The sequence below is a fragment of the Fistularia commersonii genome, chromosome 23, assembly GCF_037954325.1.
Source record: "Fistularia commersonii isolate RoL2024-O1a breed Wild chromosome 23, RoL_Fcom_v1.0, whole genome shotgun sequence".
In the NCBI taxonomy this organism is placed as follows: Eukaryota; Metazoa; Chordata; class Actinopteri; order Syngnathiformes; family Fistulariidae; genus Fistularia; species Fistularia commersonii.
Window position 1 is genome coordinate 3337486 of NC_141306.1, and position 17955 is coordinate 3355440.

Genomic DNA, 17955 nt, shown 5'->3' on the forward strand with positions numbered 1-17955 from the left:
CTTTCTCGACGTACGGTCGCTTCTGCAACTTGCTGTCGGTCAAAATAAACTCGAGCTTGTCGTCCAAGACGGCTTCGTAGCAGTCTTATATACCCTTTTAGTAAATATGTGAATAAAACATAGTGAATATACAATTCATAAATAGTGAAAGAAATAAGAGCTCATTTCCTTTTGATTCGTTTTGTCTTCATAAAGAATCCGATTTTTTTTTCCGCTGCATCTCCAATTCAAAACATTCAATTTTCATTACGCTTCAACTAATATCGTGGTAAATTAGCAAAGTCTGCCTAAATCGTTCGAGTTGCCTGGACACATAAAAAAATAAAAATTAAAAAAAAAGAGATCGGATTTTTTTTCCGCTGCATCTCCAATTCAAAACATTTAATTTTCATTACGCTTCAACTAATATCGTGGCAAGTAAGCAAAGTCCGCCTAAATCATTCGCGTTGCCTGGACACATAAAAAAAAAAAAAAAATTTAAAAAGAGAGATACAATTTTTTTTTTCTGCTGCATCTCCAATTCAAAACATTTAATTTTCATTACGCTTCAACTAATATCGTGGTAAATAAGAAACTCCGCCTAAATCGTTCGAGTTGCCTTGACACATTAAAAAAAAAAATAAAATAAAAAAAAAGAGATACGATTTTTTTTTTCTGCTGCATCTCCAATTCAAAACATTTAATTTTCATTACGCTTCAACTAATATCGTGGTAAATAACAAAACTCCGCCTAAATTGTTCACGTTGCCTTGACACATAAAAAAAATTTTTTTACAAAATTAAAAAAAAGAGAGATACGATTTTTTTTCCGCTGCATCTCCAATTCAAAACATTTAATTTTCATTACGCTTCAACTAATATCGTGGTAAATAAGAAACTCCGCCTAAATCGTTCGAGTTGCCTTGACACATTAAAAAAAAAAATAAAATAAAAAAAAAGAGATACGATTTTTTTTTTCTGCTGCATCTCCAATTCAAAACATTTAATTTTCATTACGCTTCAACTAATATCGTGGTAAATAACAAAACTCCGCCTAAATTGTTCACGTTGCCTTGACACATAAAAAAAAATTTTTTTAAAAATTTAAAAAAAGAGATACGATTTTTTTTCCGCTGCATCTCCAATTCAAAACATTTAATTTTCATTACGCTTCAACTAATATCGTGGTAAATAAGAAAACTCCGCCTAAATCGTTCAAGTTGCCTTGACACATAAAAAAATAAATAAATAAATAAAAGAGATACGATTTTTTTTTTTCCGCTGCATCTCCAATTCAAAACATTTAATTTTCATTACGCTTCAACTAATATCGTGGTAAATAAGAAAACTCCGCCTAAATCGTTCACGTTGCCTTGACACATAAAATTTTTTTTTTTTTTTAATTTAAAAAAAGAGAGATACGATTTTTTTTTCCGCTGCATCTCCAATTCAAAACATTCAATTTTCATTACGCTTCAACGAAAAAAGAGATTCCAGGTAAACAGGGTCAGGATGGTGGGGGGTAAACTGGAGATATTGATCAAGAATTGATCAAGAATCCCGCCACTAATAGCCTGCGGGCGTGTCGTCCGGCCCCCGGCCCGCCAATAAAACTATTAGCTCCTCCGCCGCCGGCCCGGCCAGGTAATAAAGCTGCGGGGACAATCCGGGGACTCGCCGAGGAGCCGGGGCTTAAACAAGATGAGGAGAATCAAAAAGGTCAGGTCACCGCCGCGCTGAATATTGACCCCGCTGTGACCCTTTCCAATCCTCAGACAGAATTAATACCAGTAATGGTATCCGCCGGAGAGGACTTCCTGTCAGGGGCCTGAGTTAGGGACCCGCATATTGATTAACTTCTCAGCGTTTTCACCTTCTTTAAAGCGCGGCTTTGCTTATGAGAAATCACTTACAGCCGGAGCAGCAGGAGCACGATGGGGGGTTTTTACAGGCGGCGGCCCCAGAGACGGGGGGGGGGTCGGGGGGCGTAATGAGCCGCAGGAAGCGGGGGGGCTGGAGGTGCTTTACAGTCGCATCAACGAATTGAGTTATGAGCTACGAGCGGTAGCTCCACCATCACTTCTATTAATTGCATATAGAATTTCAACATAGTCGTAATCGTTTTATCAGCGGTAGTACTTCCACAATTCAATCGATGTTATTATCGTTCCATATGTTAGCGTTATTATTACTCGTAGTACTAATAGAATAAATTCTGTTTTTACTCGTGATACAATATTGTATTGTTGAAATCGGAAATGATTTCAATGTATTCATCACAGTTATTTGTATTTATTATTTTTTAACAAATTAGTAGCAGTGGTTGTATTAGTGTCCTTTATCTATTTATTCTATTATCATCTTCCCAATTTAATTTTGATCAGATTTAAGTATTTCAACTCCTGCTACTATTACCTCTACTACTTTTAGTTTTATTACCTTGATCATTTTTTTTTTGTAGTAATAGTAGTAACATTGTTGTTATTGTTAAACAATTATTATTTTATCATTTGGTCTTGAGCTGACCTGCAGTAGTAGTTTCAACGATATTAAGTCTTTCAAAGGTCTGGAAGATTTGGATTTAAGCCTAAAAAACCTGTTATTAAAACTCATAGTTTGGTCGGATTGATGGACGACACGACAGTTTTCATCCTCTGATAAGAAGGTTTATTTCTAGATATACATTCCCTTTGTTTTTTTCATTAGTACAACTGAGTAGACAATAAAACATAAAATATAGGGATCGTGTAAACAAGTCAAATCTGTAAATCAGCACCTTTCGTGACAATTAAAATACTTTCAGAAGGCATCTTTAAAAAATATTAACAGATCTTGTAAAGCAATCAATCACGCAGTTAGTCAGATGATTCCCAGGCGCCGCCGGCGAGACCTTTTCAGGTTCACTCAAAATCAAGAGGAATCTTAAGTTTGATTTAAAGTTTGATTGATGCGAAGGCTTCCCGGAAGCCTCCACACCAGCTCGCCTCACGCCGCCGGGACTGAGGGACCGTTTCGAAGAGTCCAGCGTCGGCACGTCTCCGCCGGGCAAATAGCGATAGTACCCTTTAAAGCATAAAGCCTGACTGTAATAGGAAACCGTGAATGGCTTGAAGGAGAGACGGCCGATGGCGTCGCCGAGCCCGCACGCCGGCCCTATCTCCAGAAGAGGCGCCATGACACACGCTGCGACGCCCCGATGATCCAGAGTCACGTCTGGAATCCCCCGCGTTTTGAAAATCCCCCCCCCCCCCCCATCTGGACGGACGGCTCTACATTAGGAACTGGCCCAGCAGGTTGGCCACGCCCAGCAGGATCAGGAAGCCGTGGAAGAGGGCCGACGGCCAGCCGAGAGCCCCGCGCCGCCTCAGGGAGATCATGTGGATGGCGGAGGGGAAGACGAAGACTAAGGCCAAGCCGCACATGGCGCCCGAAAACCTGCCGGCCAAAAGAAAAAACAAAAAAAAAAATGACCAACGAGCGCTAGCTGCACGCTCGGCGAAAAAGTGCAATAAAAAAACGTGCAAGGCACCGTATAATGGATCCGATGTTGGGATAAAATTTGGCCATCAGGACGCCGGCGCCGACGATTAAGATGTTGAGAGCCACCACGTGGAAGAAGCTGCAGAGAAGCACAGAGAACGTCGAGTCTCCCGGAAATAAACGCAACCCTCACACATCAGCTCACGGGGGAAAAAAGCTGAAAAAGTATCAAATCGTTAATGGCTTTTCGGACTTTCCGACTTCCCGGAAGAAGCCGGCGACTCATCGTACTCGCGATTAAAATGCTCTCCGTCATTTTTTCGAACGTAAATCAGAGCGGCGGTAATATCCTTGAGTGATACCTCGGGTAATTGTTTCCAAAGATCTGTCCCATCACCTGGACCCGCACCAGATATCCCAGCAGGGGGTAAACGGTGATCATCTGGAACAACAGGAAGGTCCGAGCGACGAACACCATCACGTCGCTGCTGGGGAAGTTATCCAAGAAGTTCTGTCGGGGGGGGGGGGGAGAAGATGCGGGCGGGCCCTTTGCACCGTCACGTTGCTACGTGCGCAAATACATGCAGGTGTTCGTACGACTCGACAGATTTAGCTGACTTTGCAAGTGTCATTTAACTGTAAATGTTGTGTTTCGCCTTAAGAGCAGGTTCACTTCCCATGTTTAACCTCCCGTCAGCTTTAAAGTTTTAAAGCTTTAAAGTCAGCGGCCTGAGCTACGACAGCTAAATCTACAAATGTGCGTGAGGATGTGAAGTCCTGGTTGAATAAGTAGGAGGCTGGGCGGCAGGGTAAACAGGCGGGACGGTAAATAAGTAAATAGACAAGTAAGGAAATCAGTTCTTGTCCAAATGAAGGGAGTTCTCCTTGGAGGTCAGCTGTGTTTTACTGGAGCAGTCGGTGCTCTAGGTGAACGGGTTTTCAGGATATTTTATGTTTTTTTTATGGCAATAAAACTCTTTGAATCTACCACCATCAACAGGCGGGTAAAAAAATGCTCTCTGGGATGTTCCTGGGCCTGGAAACTGGATGCCGCCTTTCCGGGACCCAAATACGGCGACGGGGCAAAAGGCGGGACTTACCGGTTCGATGCAGTCTTTGGGGAGGGCGGGCGACGGGAAGGCGGCGAAGATCAACACTCCCACGTACAGATACGTCAGACCCACCAGGAGATAAGCGATAGACAGGTCCCGCACCTGAAAACACAAAGTCACTGTTAACTCGGTTCCTAAAGTCAATATACAGCTACGGGAGCTTCCTTGAGTTGAATTTACTTCCATTTTTTCTTTATTTCGCCGATACTTGAGCGCGCATAACATTATTATCACAGGCCCACCGGCTATAATGATAACTCCAAAAAAAAAAAAAAAAAAAAATCAATAAAACAAATGAAATTCTGCAGACGGAAACCCGTCCGGGGACGACTCACGTTGTTCTCTTGGTACTTGTTGCTCTTCATCAGCGTGATGATGCAGTTGTGGATGAAGAAGGCCAGCGTCAGGACGCCCGTCAGCTGCGGGAACAGCGGCCTGAACTCTGGAAAGACACGGGGAATCCAGAAAAATGTCGGAAAAATCCGTGTCGAAACGCGCGCAACTTCATGTTTCGCCACATCGGCCGTCGAAGGAGCTTTTCCTGCCCGGAGGGATCAGGTTTTATTGGTTTTCAAATGCTCCTGACAGCCCGCCTACTAACCGAGTTATCTGGTTAGCTTTTAGCCCGTGAACCCTCTCGTACCTCCGTCTTCTGAAAGGGGAATTTAATCGCTAAAGGAGTCAAAGGCCTTTCTGGGAACGCCGACGTCTCTAAATGCAAAACCTTTAAAAGAGCAACATATTTATCTTCCTTTTAATTCAACATATTCATTCTCAGCTTTCATTGTCATGTTTCTATTTCACCTTTCTAATTGTTCCCCTCTTGATCTTTAACTTGCATTTACACATTTTCATTCACATTCCCTCCTTTTGTGTTTTTACCGTCCATTTTAGGTCTCTGTGTTTGATTTGCTTTTTAAATCACTGCTATTTGTGGAGTTTACGTCTCTTGATTTATCTTAAAGTCTACTTTTTACTTAATAGCGTCTGGTGTTTCTCTCGTCGAGGGCAGCGTTTGCTCGGTTCTTCTTTTACCCTGCTCTTATTTGAGGGCGTCATTTAATTACGGTCATTACTCTGAGTGTGTGGGGGTGTTGGAAGCACCCTGATGAATGCAGTTTGTCTGAAAAGTGATGGAAAAATCCACAGAAGCCACAGGAAGATCGGAACTATCGGGCGAGGGGAGGTTGAGAAGGTTCCCAGGAAGCTCAGAATGGTCAGGCGGTAACTGGAGTCTGTTCTACCAGAAACACCTAGAGCTGCTTCACACGATTGCCCTTAAAATAACAAAAAATAGCAAGAAAAACTTCTAAAAAAAGGGCTTTATTTAATAAAACATTGCGTATTTGTGTATTTCTTCCCTCAGCCGCAGGGAATGTTCAAATCTTTGTAGTTACATTACATTACATTACATTTGGCAGACGCTTTTATCCAAAGCGACTTACAAATGAGGACGTAGGGACTGCAAATACACTTGCAAATACAAGATGCACAGGAAATTAGTTAGTTGACAGTTAACAGTTAAGACAATTTATATTTCATTGTATTTCTTATTCTTCCTCCTTCCTACTATTTCTATTACTGTTATGTTTTTGCTTTAAACTCTGGCACAACAATTTCCTTCATGATAAATAAAGTTGTTCTCATCTCATCTCATCTCATCTCATTGCTACATAGGAAGTTTTATTAACACCCCTTTGTGCTTAATAGTGTTATTAAACCTTTAACCGGGCCTTGATAGGCATTATATTTATAAAGTATTAACTAGAATGGAAGTATTACTGTTGCAACTAAACAGCTTCGTTGTTGTCTTCCGCACAACACGTCGTGAACGGTGACGTCCGAAAGCGTTCCCAACACCGAGGTCTTCCCGTGCACACAAGACAGGGCGACTCAAATTGCGTGTGCGAGAATCATTTCAGTCGCCATGGGAACAAACACTCAACTGAGAAGCGGGTTTACCTGGAACGTAGAACTGCGTGGTGTCAAACCAGTGGAACTCCAGGTGGAAGCCAAGCTGGACGGCTTTGGTTGTGACCAGAACCATCAGGTAGACCACCGAGATGGTGCCTGGGAAGGAAAGAAATAAAACGGCCATGGTGTCGGCCATGGAAGGAAATTCTTCTGGTGATCTGGTTCCGGCTGTTGGTACTTACCCAAGAAGGTGAACCGTGCAAAGAAGGAGGCGGAGCGGAAGCAGAGCAGCGGCAGCAGGAGGACGATGAGGTAGAGGGGTATAGTGTTGGTTTTGCTCCACCAGTGTTCAAAAGAGCCGTGGTCAAAGGTTTTGTTCCCGACGTCGTCGAGGGAAGAAATACCGGCGGAGCAATTCTTTCCGGGGCCGATGTTCGGGTACGGACAGATTACTGAGGAACGGGTCAACGACGCATTTACTCACCAATTACCACGTCGACACGCTGGTCTAAAACGAGGTAATTAGACGACATCAATCCAAATGTCTTACCTTCATCTGTGGCGTTTCTTCCGACGTCTGAAAATGACACGGTGACATTATGGGCGTAATCTGCAAATAGAAGTTAAAATGTCAAATTTTGTCACCGCCTCAACATCCACTTTGAACTCCCAGACCGTCTCCGATTCTATCCTTAACAGCCACTTCAGCAGGCAAACCTATCTGACGTCATAAACGACAACATCTAGACACAAAAGAATTACTTTCAGGTTGCTACCGGCACCTGGGCGGATTCTTTTCTTTCCGTCATTCATCTCCTCTACACGGGGAGCTGAAATACCCTCTAAGCCCTGAAAAGGAGGAGATCAAACCAGACGAGAGGCTCATATTTAATCACCTCAGACGAGAGGAGTACGAGTTGACGTGCGCTTTGCTAGTCCTTGAAGACCGTGAGATAATAAGCAGGATGCAGCGCATATGAGTCCCGTCAGCTTGAACCTGCGGGGAGTTTGGGTACTCGCCAGCCGGAGTAGCTCATACTTTTATCGAAGGCGGATTGTTATTCAAGTAAAGCGTGAAATGATATGAATGGTTTGTTGTTTACCTCAAATATCTCCGGCGCAATTTATTGCTCCTCAAATACGATTATCGTGAAAGGCCTTCTAACATCATCCCTGCACACTCTGAAGGCATCTTAATGCTGTGTGTTATGCTTGTTAATGCCTGTTATTGTTTCCATTTACACACCCCGCCAACACATAAACGCACGCACACACACACACACACAAACAAGCACACTTTGCGTTAACTATCAGCCAAATGGATGTCTACTATCAAGGAATACATCTTCCGGGATGATGGGAGGAGCAGAGTGGCTTACTGTAGATGAACTGCCCGGTGTTGTAAAGGAAGTTGGACATGAGGACCCAGTAAACCACCATGGCTCCGATAAGAGACACCATTGAGAAGAACAAGCTGGACCACTTGCCGAAACTGCCAAAATAGTACTGACAAACATCGGGGAACTCCCAGTCCGACGTGTTGACGCAGGCTGGAAAACAACACGGGACGGAGAGCGAGGCGAGCGGTGAAAATGCAGTCGGGTGACGGCGGGTGAAACACACAAGGTACGATTGAAGTGACAGTCGCGGGACGTTTCATCACCGAGCTGCTAAGTGACTCTCTTTAATATGCTAACGGGATGATTTTGAAAACGGGGTCTCCCGTCGGCGTGGAGTCCAGAAATTCAAAAACCACCGAGAGCAATTCGATCTCACGTCTGAACGTAAAAAAAAAAAACGCCGCCGGACTCACGAATTGACTTTGGTGACTTGAGGACGATGTAACAACAGTAGAGCAGCAGAAGGCCGATCAAGATGAGGATGATGATCCCCAGGGTGAAGCCGGCCTGGAGGGACAAACGCAAGCTGACTATCAGGCTTTACTTTTGCCCCGCCGTCCTTATTTCGTCGCGATAACGACCGAGCCTGTCGGAGAGAACCGGTCGGTCGGACGATTACCTGCTTTATACCCCAGGGGATGCTGAGTATGGATGTCCCCATCATTGTGTTCCATATTGCAAATCTGATGGGAGAAAAACAAGGTCACAGTCAAATCCATCAGACAAACACCTACTTAGCTGTGGGGTGATTTACTGACGGATGCTGTGAGGGCTTACATGGTGATGATGCTGGGGTTCTTAGAGGCGTGCTCACTGCCCGTCACCTTAAACGCCGTTCCCAGTGGGCTGTAGATGTAGATCTCCTCTGCGTGGGGGATTACATGGTCTGGAGGACTCTGCAGGACAAAACAGAGGAGATTAAGTCCTCGCACGACATTTGTGACCCGGGGTCGACCGACGCGACCCTTTTTTTTTTTTTCCGAGGTTAACGCTAGGATTGCTTCGGTTTACGGCGACGACGATGTTTAGAACTTTAAAAACGCAAATTAATTTAGAACAAATCCTTAAATGAATGACTAGCAATGTGAGTTTAACATAATGGTTTTTGCGCCACTGTGGTATGTTCCTCCTGAACAAACATTGCCGCGACGGAAATTTTCATCGCAACAGTTGGCAGATCCTCATTATGTATGTTGTGTAAAAATAAAAATAAAAATAACTCATACCCATAGAATGATTTGTAAGATCGGGCTTTATCTATTATTTCTTAGAAAGGACTGACTTTTTGATACATGAGAGGAAACACAAACACTGGATGCTGATGTACATTCTCTCCAAGCTATTGTGAAAACACTAATGAAGAGACTGGAGGATTTTCTCAAGAGTGGAAAAAAAAAAAAGAAAAATCAGGAAATATATAAAAACCCCTGAGCATAAAAGTAAACAATGATGATTAGACCAGGTAATTACCATCAAACCTCTCAGTTCAAGGATATTGGCGCGACAAATTATAATGTCCGCGTGTCAAATCGATCGCTACATATAAATAAACACGGTATCAGACTCTAATTCCCTTGAGTGTACATATATTACGCTTTTCAATTTCAAAATGTCACAGCAATATTCAGGAAACACAATGAGGAAGGCAGCGCGCCGGCCCTCCCCGGACCAAAATCGAATCCACGAGGCCTGTGAGAGCAAACAACGGGATCCGGACCCTCTGGTGGCCGTCTGATGCGGCGCAAGCCGGTTTCCTGCCGAAGCCTGGTAGTGTTAAGATGTGCGGTGACTTTCTGCACGTGGCATCAGCCAGGAAACTGATCCAGCAGGCTGAGGTCAGCACATTGCTTGCAAAGATGAAATTTAAAATCTCTGCGAGACGCAGGACATTTGGTGAAACACGGACAAATGACCTTTAAAAATGAACAAGCCTGTTCTTTCTCTAGATTTATTCATTCCCTCCCTGGATTCGCGCATGGATGGGGTCTTGGGAGATTTACATCTTATTTTTTTCAAAGTGCTAAAATTTTGATATAAAATTGCAAAAGAGAAACATCGTGTTTGTGCGAACAACTTCCTCGCTGCAGTCCTTCTAAAGTTTTGAAAAGGGTGACGCGGGCCTTTAACGTGTCGAGCAAATAAAAGAACAACTTAACCACTTCTTTCAAACATTGCTGACTGGTGCTGACAGAAGAGTTTGAGGATGTATCATTTCCTGTCTGGGGCAGGGCTAAGATAACATGACTGCAGAGATAATGCTGAAATTTGGGGTTATCCTTACAACATTGCGTCAAACTGATGTGGTGTAACTTTCATACCTTTAACAAACCAATAAGGAAACTATTCCTAACATTCATGTACAAAGTTTCACTGTTTTGACCCATTTTACAATTTAGACGTTCTCTGAGGAATCAGCTTAATGGAAAACCTATAAAATAATCAAACCTCCAACATGTAATTCGATTTTGAATGATATTTTCTCTCCTCTGTAACCTTTGTCCTCCCATGACGTGCTTATTGAAAAAGGCTCCTCTTAGCCTTAATGGGATGCAGCAAATTATTAACTCCAACTATGTTTATTTGTGATGCTTGCTGAATTTCTCTGCAGGCCATTTTACTGGCGTGAAAATAACTAAATGCCAACATCGTCACATGCGTGAGAAGGGTTTTCCTTTCAAACAGTGATCAGGAAAGCAAATGTTCCCTTCTATCATACTATTGTGCACTCCTTACCTCACTTGTTACTAAGACACTTATAGTTTTATCACTGCTTACTAAGACACTTTATAGTTTCACTGAGACACTTTATAGTTTATTTTTATTTCTAATTCTGCCTTTCTTTATTATTTATTACTGTTATATTTTCTGTAACTCTGGCACTGCAATTTCCTTCGGGATTAATAAAGTTGTTCTTATTCTTATTCTTATTCTTATTCTTATTCTTATTCTTATTCTTATTCTTATTCTTATTCTTATTCTTATTCTTATTCTTAAATGCCCATCATGCCCGGGACGTATCTGCATTTATTCCCATGTCATAATGTTGTTAAAAACTGTCTCAGCTCGCCTCCGAATGCGGTCACGGCGATTAGATCTCAAAACGTGGAGAGTGCTTTCAGACCTGGGAATAAAGCTGTCCTCTTGTGATGCTATCACTCAGAACAGATCTTGTCTCAGAATCTGACCGCTTTAGAATCTGCACATCGGACCCACCAGCAGTCTGTCGGAAGAGCCGGTCAGTTTGCTGTAATAATGGACCCTGCTGTTGAGGATGGCGGCTTCGGCGGACACTCTCTCCGGGTCGTGAACCACGATGTTCCTGGGCTCCACGTGGAAAGGCCTGGAAGAATCAGGCAACATTCGTTGTATGATTTCCAAAAATGGCAAAAGCACATGAGGATTTCATCTGTATGCTGATGCTTTTATTATATCTCTTATTATTCTTACCTTCAGCAGAAGGTGATTAGCACCTTGTTTTGACACTTTTTATCCAAATCAAATCAAGTTTCTATTAATATAAATCTGAACTCCATAAACATCAATATGTTTTAGTCATCGAACCTGAACAAGTGATCCCATACGACACACACACACACACACACACACGTGACTTGCTGGAAGAAGATGTTTGGAATGCTTTATGTGCTAGAAAGCTAGTCAGCCACTGTGAAATGCCTAACTGGATTAAAATTCACACAAACTGCGAACGTGAATGTTGGTGGGGTGGCAAACACACACAACTATTTGCTTGTCGGGCAGATTCCTGGAAGCCGGGCTGGAAGAAAGCGGCTTGTTTACGGTGGAGGAAACGCTGTCAGAGGAGGGAGTCGCAGCGACCCGGCTTTGCTGCGACTGCTGCATCGACCCGTGTTGTTTTAGTTTTTCACACACATGGGGGAATTAAAGTGAAACCACAGGACAGTGACATGACATCGAGTCACATTTGAAAACTAACCGAATCTCCCGGTGTAGCTAATAATGCACTCATGATGCTTTTTACCATGCGAAAAAAACAACCCGCAGCTGACAAACTAAAACATGTTTTAAGCCTTTCTTTGCTATACAGTGTATATAGATTGATGGGAATTGCTATTCAGCTCACACGTTTTGTTTAGTTGTTCTTTTTGAGAATCTACATTACTGTAAATTAAATCAAAAAAGAAGAATCTATGGTTAAACCATCGCCAATTTCTCAAGTTAAAGGAAAAGAGGAATATATATATATATATATGGCAGTATAAGATTTTTCTGAATTACTCGGAAAAAAGAAAGGGGAGACGTTGAGAAATGACTTTAAATATTCTACAAACATGAGACGGCTGTAAGAAGATCACCGTTCCCCCGGTTTGTTTGTCATTCTTTTCTGTCTTCGGTGCTTAATGTTGGAGCATTGTATAATAAGCCCTGCATCATCAAAAGTACTAAATCTGAAGTTTAATGGATGTACTGTTACTCCCCTGCTGAACAGTGAGGGTACGGCAGAAATTTTGAGTTATAACCTGAGATAGGAATATAATGATGTAGTTCTCATGAGGCCGAAGGGTAAAACGCTGTGAAACACAGCTTCTATAGTACACACTGACAGACCTACATATAGACCCTTTAAGCCCCATTTAATTTCAAACCGGTAACGGGTAATACAGCGGAGATATCGAGGAAATACACGTCGCTGGGCCGTAACCGATGTTATTCTGGGTTTCGGTTCAAGTTCGGTTGATTAATCAATCAGAAAGACGGCAAATGACCGATGTGATGAAACATAATCCAGGTTTTTCTGTTAATTATTCTCCTCAGACTGTGCCGGTAAGTGCTCGGCTGATACTGCATGTGCAGTATTTGGCAGTATAGATATACTAGAATGCTGGTAAGTACTGTATATTGATGGGTGTTGGGTTTCAGTGCAACCTACCTTTTAGCTCTGGAGTCCAGCGAATCTGTGGAGCCTCTGTGCGAGTAGCTCCCCGCCGTCTGCTCGGAGCCCAGCAGGGGCCTGCATTCGTCCTCCATGATAACACTGACTTTGCAGCTAGATCCACTCGACGGTCATCACCTGACTGGGGGGAAAGAGCTTGTTAAGATCTCCACAGTGACCGTCATGCAAACCCTGTAAAAACATCGTTTGTGAGGTGCGGTCACAAACTACTGTCGTATTTGGCTTTCGCCAGCTATAATTTTTATGATTTTACTCTGTCCAGAAAGCTTTCCAAAGCAAACAGTATAATCCATAACAGGGGACATTAAGTCTACTGGATTATTTATCAAGATAGTTTTAATCTCTGAAAGCATTTCTTTAATGCAGTATGGATAGATTTGACCTTGATGGGAAGCTACAGTTCTCGACCTGATGCGGGGTTCCAAATACATCACTTCTAATAGTGCTACAATTATAGCAAAATAAAATAAATATTTGAAAAATGTGCCGACTCCATGATCATCTTACTAAAAACTTTATAGTTTTCTTTTTAATTTTATGGCCGTTTTTCTATTCTGAAGCTACAAATCTCTTGGTTGTGACACGTGTCGTCTTCACTCCGGGTAAAGACTGGAACAGTCAGTCAATCAGTGCATAACTAAAGTGACTGTATATTTAACAAACAAAAGACTGACCTTTTAGATACTGACCAGCTTTCCTATCTGGCCAACACAAATAAGATACCAGGTAGCTTTGACATTCCCACATGGAATATTATGATTGTATGGGAACATTTCATTTTTCACACCTTTGTCCAATATCATGAAGGGTATAAATTTGAATTATTTGAATCTCATTGTAAGTCTATGTACTATATATATAAATCATTAAAAAATCATTAAAAAAACAAGTACTTTTCAATCTACCAAAGGCAAATTGATTTTTCCCCCCAATGCAAAGGAAAATGCTTCAGCAAATGAATGACAATTGCAATGCACAATATGCAGGGACGCAAACAAGATGTGTGGAAAAACAGATGATCTACAATCCTTCTTTTGTGGGGAAATTAATACCACAGTTACCATCCAAAGTTTTGTAATGACAACATATATATATATATATATATATATATATAACACAAAACATTGCCCTCTTTCAGGACACCCATGATGTCAGAGCTCGGTCTTGAACTAGTTCAAATTCCAACACAGGTATGCGATCAATAACACCTTCCTCCACATCAACACATTAACATCAGCTGTTATCAAAGGTCAAAGTCACCTTCTTTGTTAAAAGCCCATTGATTTATCGACGCCTCAATGCATCGATACATTTAAAGTAAGATTTCAATCTACCTTGTTTTTACATCTGACTTTAAAAATAAAGTACATCCTAAATTTTGAAGTATTTTTATATAAACACTTGTAAATAGCCTTCGATATTACGAGAACAGCTAAGATTTTACTGTCACCATTAACAGTAGTAACAGAAATACGGTATTAAGAGTGACAGTACTATTACTGTTTAGCAGAGAGAGTCAACAACAAAAACCTGAATATGTCCCTTTTTCAAAGAAGTAAACATTCAGTTTTATTTAATAAAATACACTATAAAATACACATGGAACATTTAAAAGGTCTATAATGGTATTACCTAGATAAAAACCAATTTGGGTTACTTTGGGACAGCAATATTCATTTTCTTAAGAAATGAGCACATTTTCATCCAGCAGGCCTGATAGAACACAAGCATTGTTTCTGAATTTGAATTACCGGTAAATCAAAGCAAGTGAAATAAGTGATAATGCAAAATTGTACGATTTATAGTGTTACAGTGATCATGTAACTTCATTGTTATGAACCCTTGATGAAAGTATCAACACATGCTGCAGTCATTAACACAGTGACGGGTCGCCGTGTTAGATACTGCAATCGCAGTACATCATGCAGACGTTCTGAAGACCATTCATCTAAATTGCAGACTACATAAACTGTTAATGGTTCCAACAGAGTAAAACAAATCACATCCTAGCAGATCTAGGTGTGATTAGCACTGAGCTTTTCAACCGGCCTTAAACATTTCAGTTGTTGATTGTACCCTTTAAACCTGCGCAGATTGCTTTTTCCCAGCTGACACTTGGCAATAGCCAAGGTTTCACCTTTACCTGTCAGCTGTCCATCACAAGGTCACATAAAGAAGACATATTGTACAACGGCTCTGTCTTGTTCACGCCGATAATTTAGTCTTCAATTCAACTGCCTCCCTTGTAAGGGGGAAGGAAAGAACCCAGAGAGAGCCCATGCAAACATGGGTAGAACCTGCAATCTGTAATGCCTCCAATGAAAAACTTAAATTAAATTTAAAAATCTGTTCCTGTAATACTGTAATTGAGGGAATGATCGTTTTAGCTGGTGAATGATCATCACTCAGATGGATTGTGGCATCTGGTTTATGGGAACTGGGCTTTTGAGGTAAGGGTTTTCGGGTGGGAAAAGTTGTAAAGAAAAACCAAAACTATGGATTTCTGTTTCCACCACTGTGATGAAGGAAGTCATTATTATATGCAAGTTTCTGAGAGAAATATCATCATGTGAAAATCTGTTGTGTATTCCAATAGTGTAGAATACAATATGATAATGAACGGCTGAAATATATTAAATAGATTATAATAACTGGCATTTAGACATGCTAGAAATGCCACAACTACTAGACCAGATCATTGCAACTGATGAGGTTGAACAAATGGTGAGTAAAAGTCAAATCACTCAGACGGGGTGTAGAATATCAATAATGTAAAAATACCTCCCTTATAATTAAAGTATTGATGAAAATGCTACTTGAAGACAAGTCAAAACACATTTTGCAGGTGGTCATAATAATAAATTGAATTTAATTGTGCAGGGAAACATTTCCTCACTATGCACATGACAATTGACACTTTTGAATGAACTTCCTCAACATAATCAATAACCTATCAAGGTAACAAATACAGTAATATGCACTAGTTATCTCAAACTACTGACGCACCTCCAAAGTAATGAGTAACTATTTTAATCTAGCGAGAAGAAACCGCCATCTGTTCATTCTCATTGCAGAAATTGAGCGTTAATTACACAGCTAACTTATTGGTTTTAAGCTAGCAAGTTGTTTATCGTGACGTCATCGGGAGACAATGACCAGCTGATGGTTTTGGTTACCGGCTCATAGCAGGCAGCCACCCTCTGGAAAATAACCAACAGGTCACCAATATGACGTGCACGATTGATTTTTCTTTCCACTCAAGGATTTTAGTTTTTTCGGCGTTATCTCTGCTCGGGCTGATCAGCTGCGGCCTGGGAGATAATGGCAGCGTCCGCTTTTTATTTTTTTTTAAAACCAAAGGAACAACCTCATCCCTATTTTCACTTCCGGCGTGAAAAATACCGACATACACTTCCCACACATTTCACAATAGTCGTGAAATTTAACGCCTCGTTTATGACGCGCCGGACTTTAGAGTCATTTGAGGTCAACGGAAATGTAGCGTTGAACAGCTAGTTTAACAGCTAACTAGCTAGCTCGTTAACGACCCCCGACGGGTTAGCAGAGCGGTCACGTGATTTGGTGTGGTAAACATCGAATCACACGCGCGCCAGTTAAAATTAAAAACAACAATCCATACCGGGCGGTTTGCGGTGACGTTTTTCCCCCTCCCGTCCCCTCAGGCTCATCCCCGACGTGCCATGTCAGCGGGACCGGCGAGTTTTTTGGCGAAAAAGAAAAACAAAAATGAAAAAATGTTTAAGAGGAAATCGCTCTCTCCCGATCGGGGCACGTGAGGTCTCGAGACCGGAACTGGTTGCCGTTGCTTGGGGGTCGGGACTAGATTCCGCCTCAGGTGGGGGACGAGATGCACCGAGCGCGTCCTGTTGTTATTATGGTGAGTGTTTACTTCTCCTCCTCCTCCTCCCCGCCTTCTCGTTCTTCTTCGTCGTTTTGTATTTCTGCCTCTCCTCCCCGTTCTCCCGAAAAAGGTGCTCATCTGCCCCCTCTAGTGACGCCGGATGTGCGCTCCCCCGCGGCTTCCGCCCAGACTCCGCCCACTTCCGCAGAGGCCCCGCCCACCCCACCGAGGCCCCGCCCACTTCCATTCAATCCGAAGACACGGAGATAAACGGATTATCTACCTTCCATTATTTCCTCTGCCTTCCCAATTATCAGTGACAAATAAGAATAATCAATAATGACTCTATTACTGATAAGAGACAGCCATTAACTTAAAAAAAGATAAACATACAACTTGTCATCTCTATTTGTAAATTATGTCCATAGTTTTTTCCATAGTCTACTACATGTAATGTACATATCCATAGCTTTCTGTACAATATGGTCAGAGCACCCTATTTGTAAATAACCTATAAATTATTGACACGATATTGCATGTACATATTGTTAATTCATTAAATTTATTTTTTGCTCCCGCTTGTCTTTTTGGTCTTTTGGTCTGTCTGGTTAGCCTTATTTCGTTGCCATGTATTTTTACATGTATAATGACAAGAAAGTTGAATCTAATCTCATTATTAAGATATGTGAGGTTTTTTTTCAATCCATCAAAGTCTGACAGGATCATGTTATGGTTTGTTCATTTAAAAATAAAACAAAAAAAAACAAAAAAAAGTTTTTCTTTATCTTAAGGTTGTTAAAAATAGTAGAGCTGATCTAATTAATTTATAACTTTAATTTAAGTCAATTTAAAAGACATCATCACATACAGATAACACATACAGATAAGTTTTCTAATCAGAATTTCTTGGTGTAAAATACAGATGGACCCTTTAGCCGGGTTCGACATGGAAAGCAAGCAGGTGTGGCGATTGAAGGATCGCTGGCTGGAGGTGACAAATCACAGGAATGGAAGTTTATCAAAATTTGAATTGTAAAATAGCAGTTGAAAGTGCACGTACCCCTGTCACTTCCCAGCTCGGTTTCACCGTAAGCACTTGGCTTGATTAAACCTGATCAAGAGTCAACTGACGAGTGAAGATGAAGGGGTGACGTAACGGTATCACTTATTGAAGGAGGAGGTGTTTTCTGACAAAGAAATGTGAAGGATCTAATCAGAAAAACAAAAGGGGCGTCAACAACGTCGCAGATTTCGGAACCGGAGGCGTCGTCGAAG

The 17955-nt window shown here is 41.7% G+C and overlaps 1 protein-coding gene across 5 annotated transcripts; it reads right to left on the reverse strand.

Moving 5' to 3' along the window:
• Positions 1 to 2623: 2623 nt before the first annotated feature.
• Positions 2624 to 16766, reverse strand: slc38a9 (solute carrier family 38 member 9). Of its 5 annotated transcripts, none has more exons than XM_086170141.1 (15): positions 16459 to 16756; positions 12795 to 12939; positions 11099 to 11225; positions 8663 to 8781; positions 8505 to 8568; positions 8299 to 8392; positions 7865 to 8035; positions 7036 to 7095; positions 6728 to 6937; positions 6534 to 6641; positions 4907 to 5013; positions 4560 to 4673; positions 3822 to 3970; positions 3509 to 3598; positions 2624 to 3414 (listed from the first exon to the last, which is right to left on the reverse strand). In XM_086170141.1, exons 2-15 carry the CDS (start codon positions 12890 to 12892, stop codon positions 3249 to 3251), a joined length of 1677 nt encoding a protein of 558 aa, XP_086026267.1. In that variant the 5' UTR covers positions 12893 to 12939; positions 16459 to 16756; the 3' UTR covers positions 2624 to 3248. The 5 variants fall into 5 exon arrangements, with proteins under 5 accessions (XP_086026267.1, XP_086026266.1, XP_086026270.1 ...); XM_086170140.1 differs by having other exon boundaries at positions 3822 to 3947; positions 16459 to 16747; XM_086170144.1 differs by lacking the exon at positions 7865 to 8035 and having other exon boundaries at positions 16459 to 16766.
• Positions 16767 to 17955: the final 1189 nt, after the last annotated feature.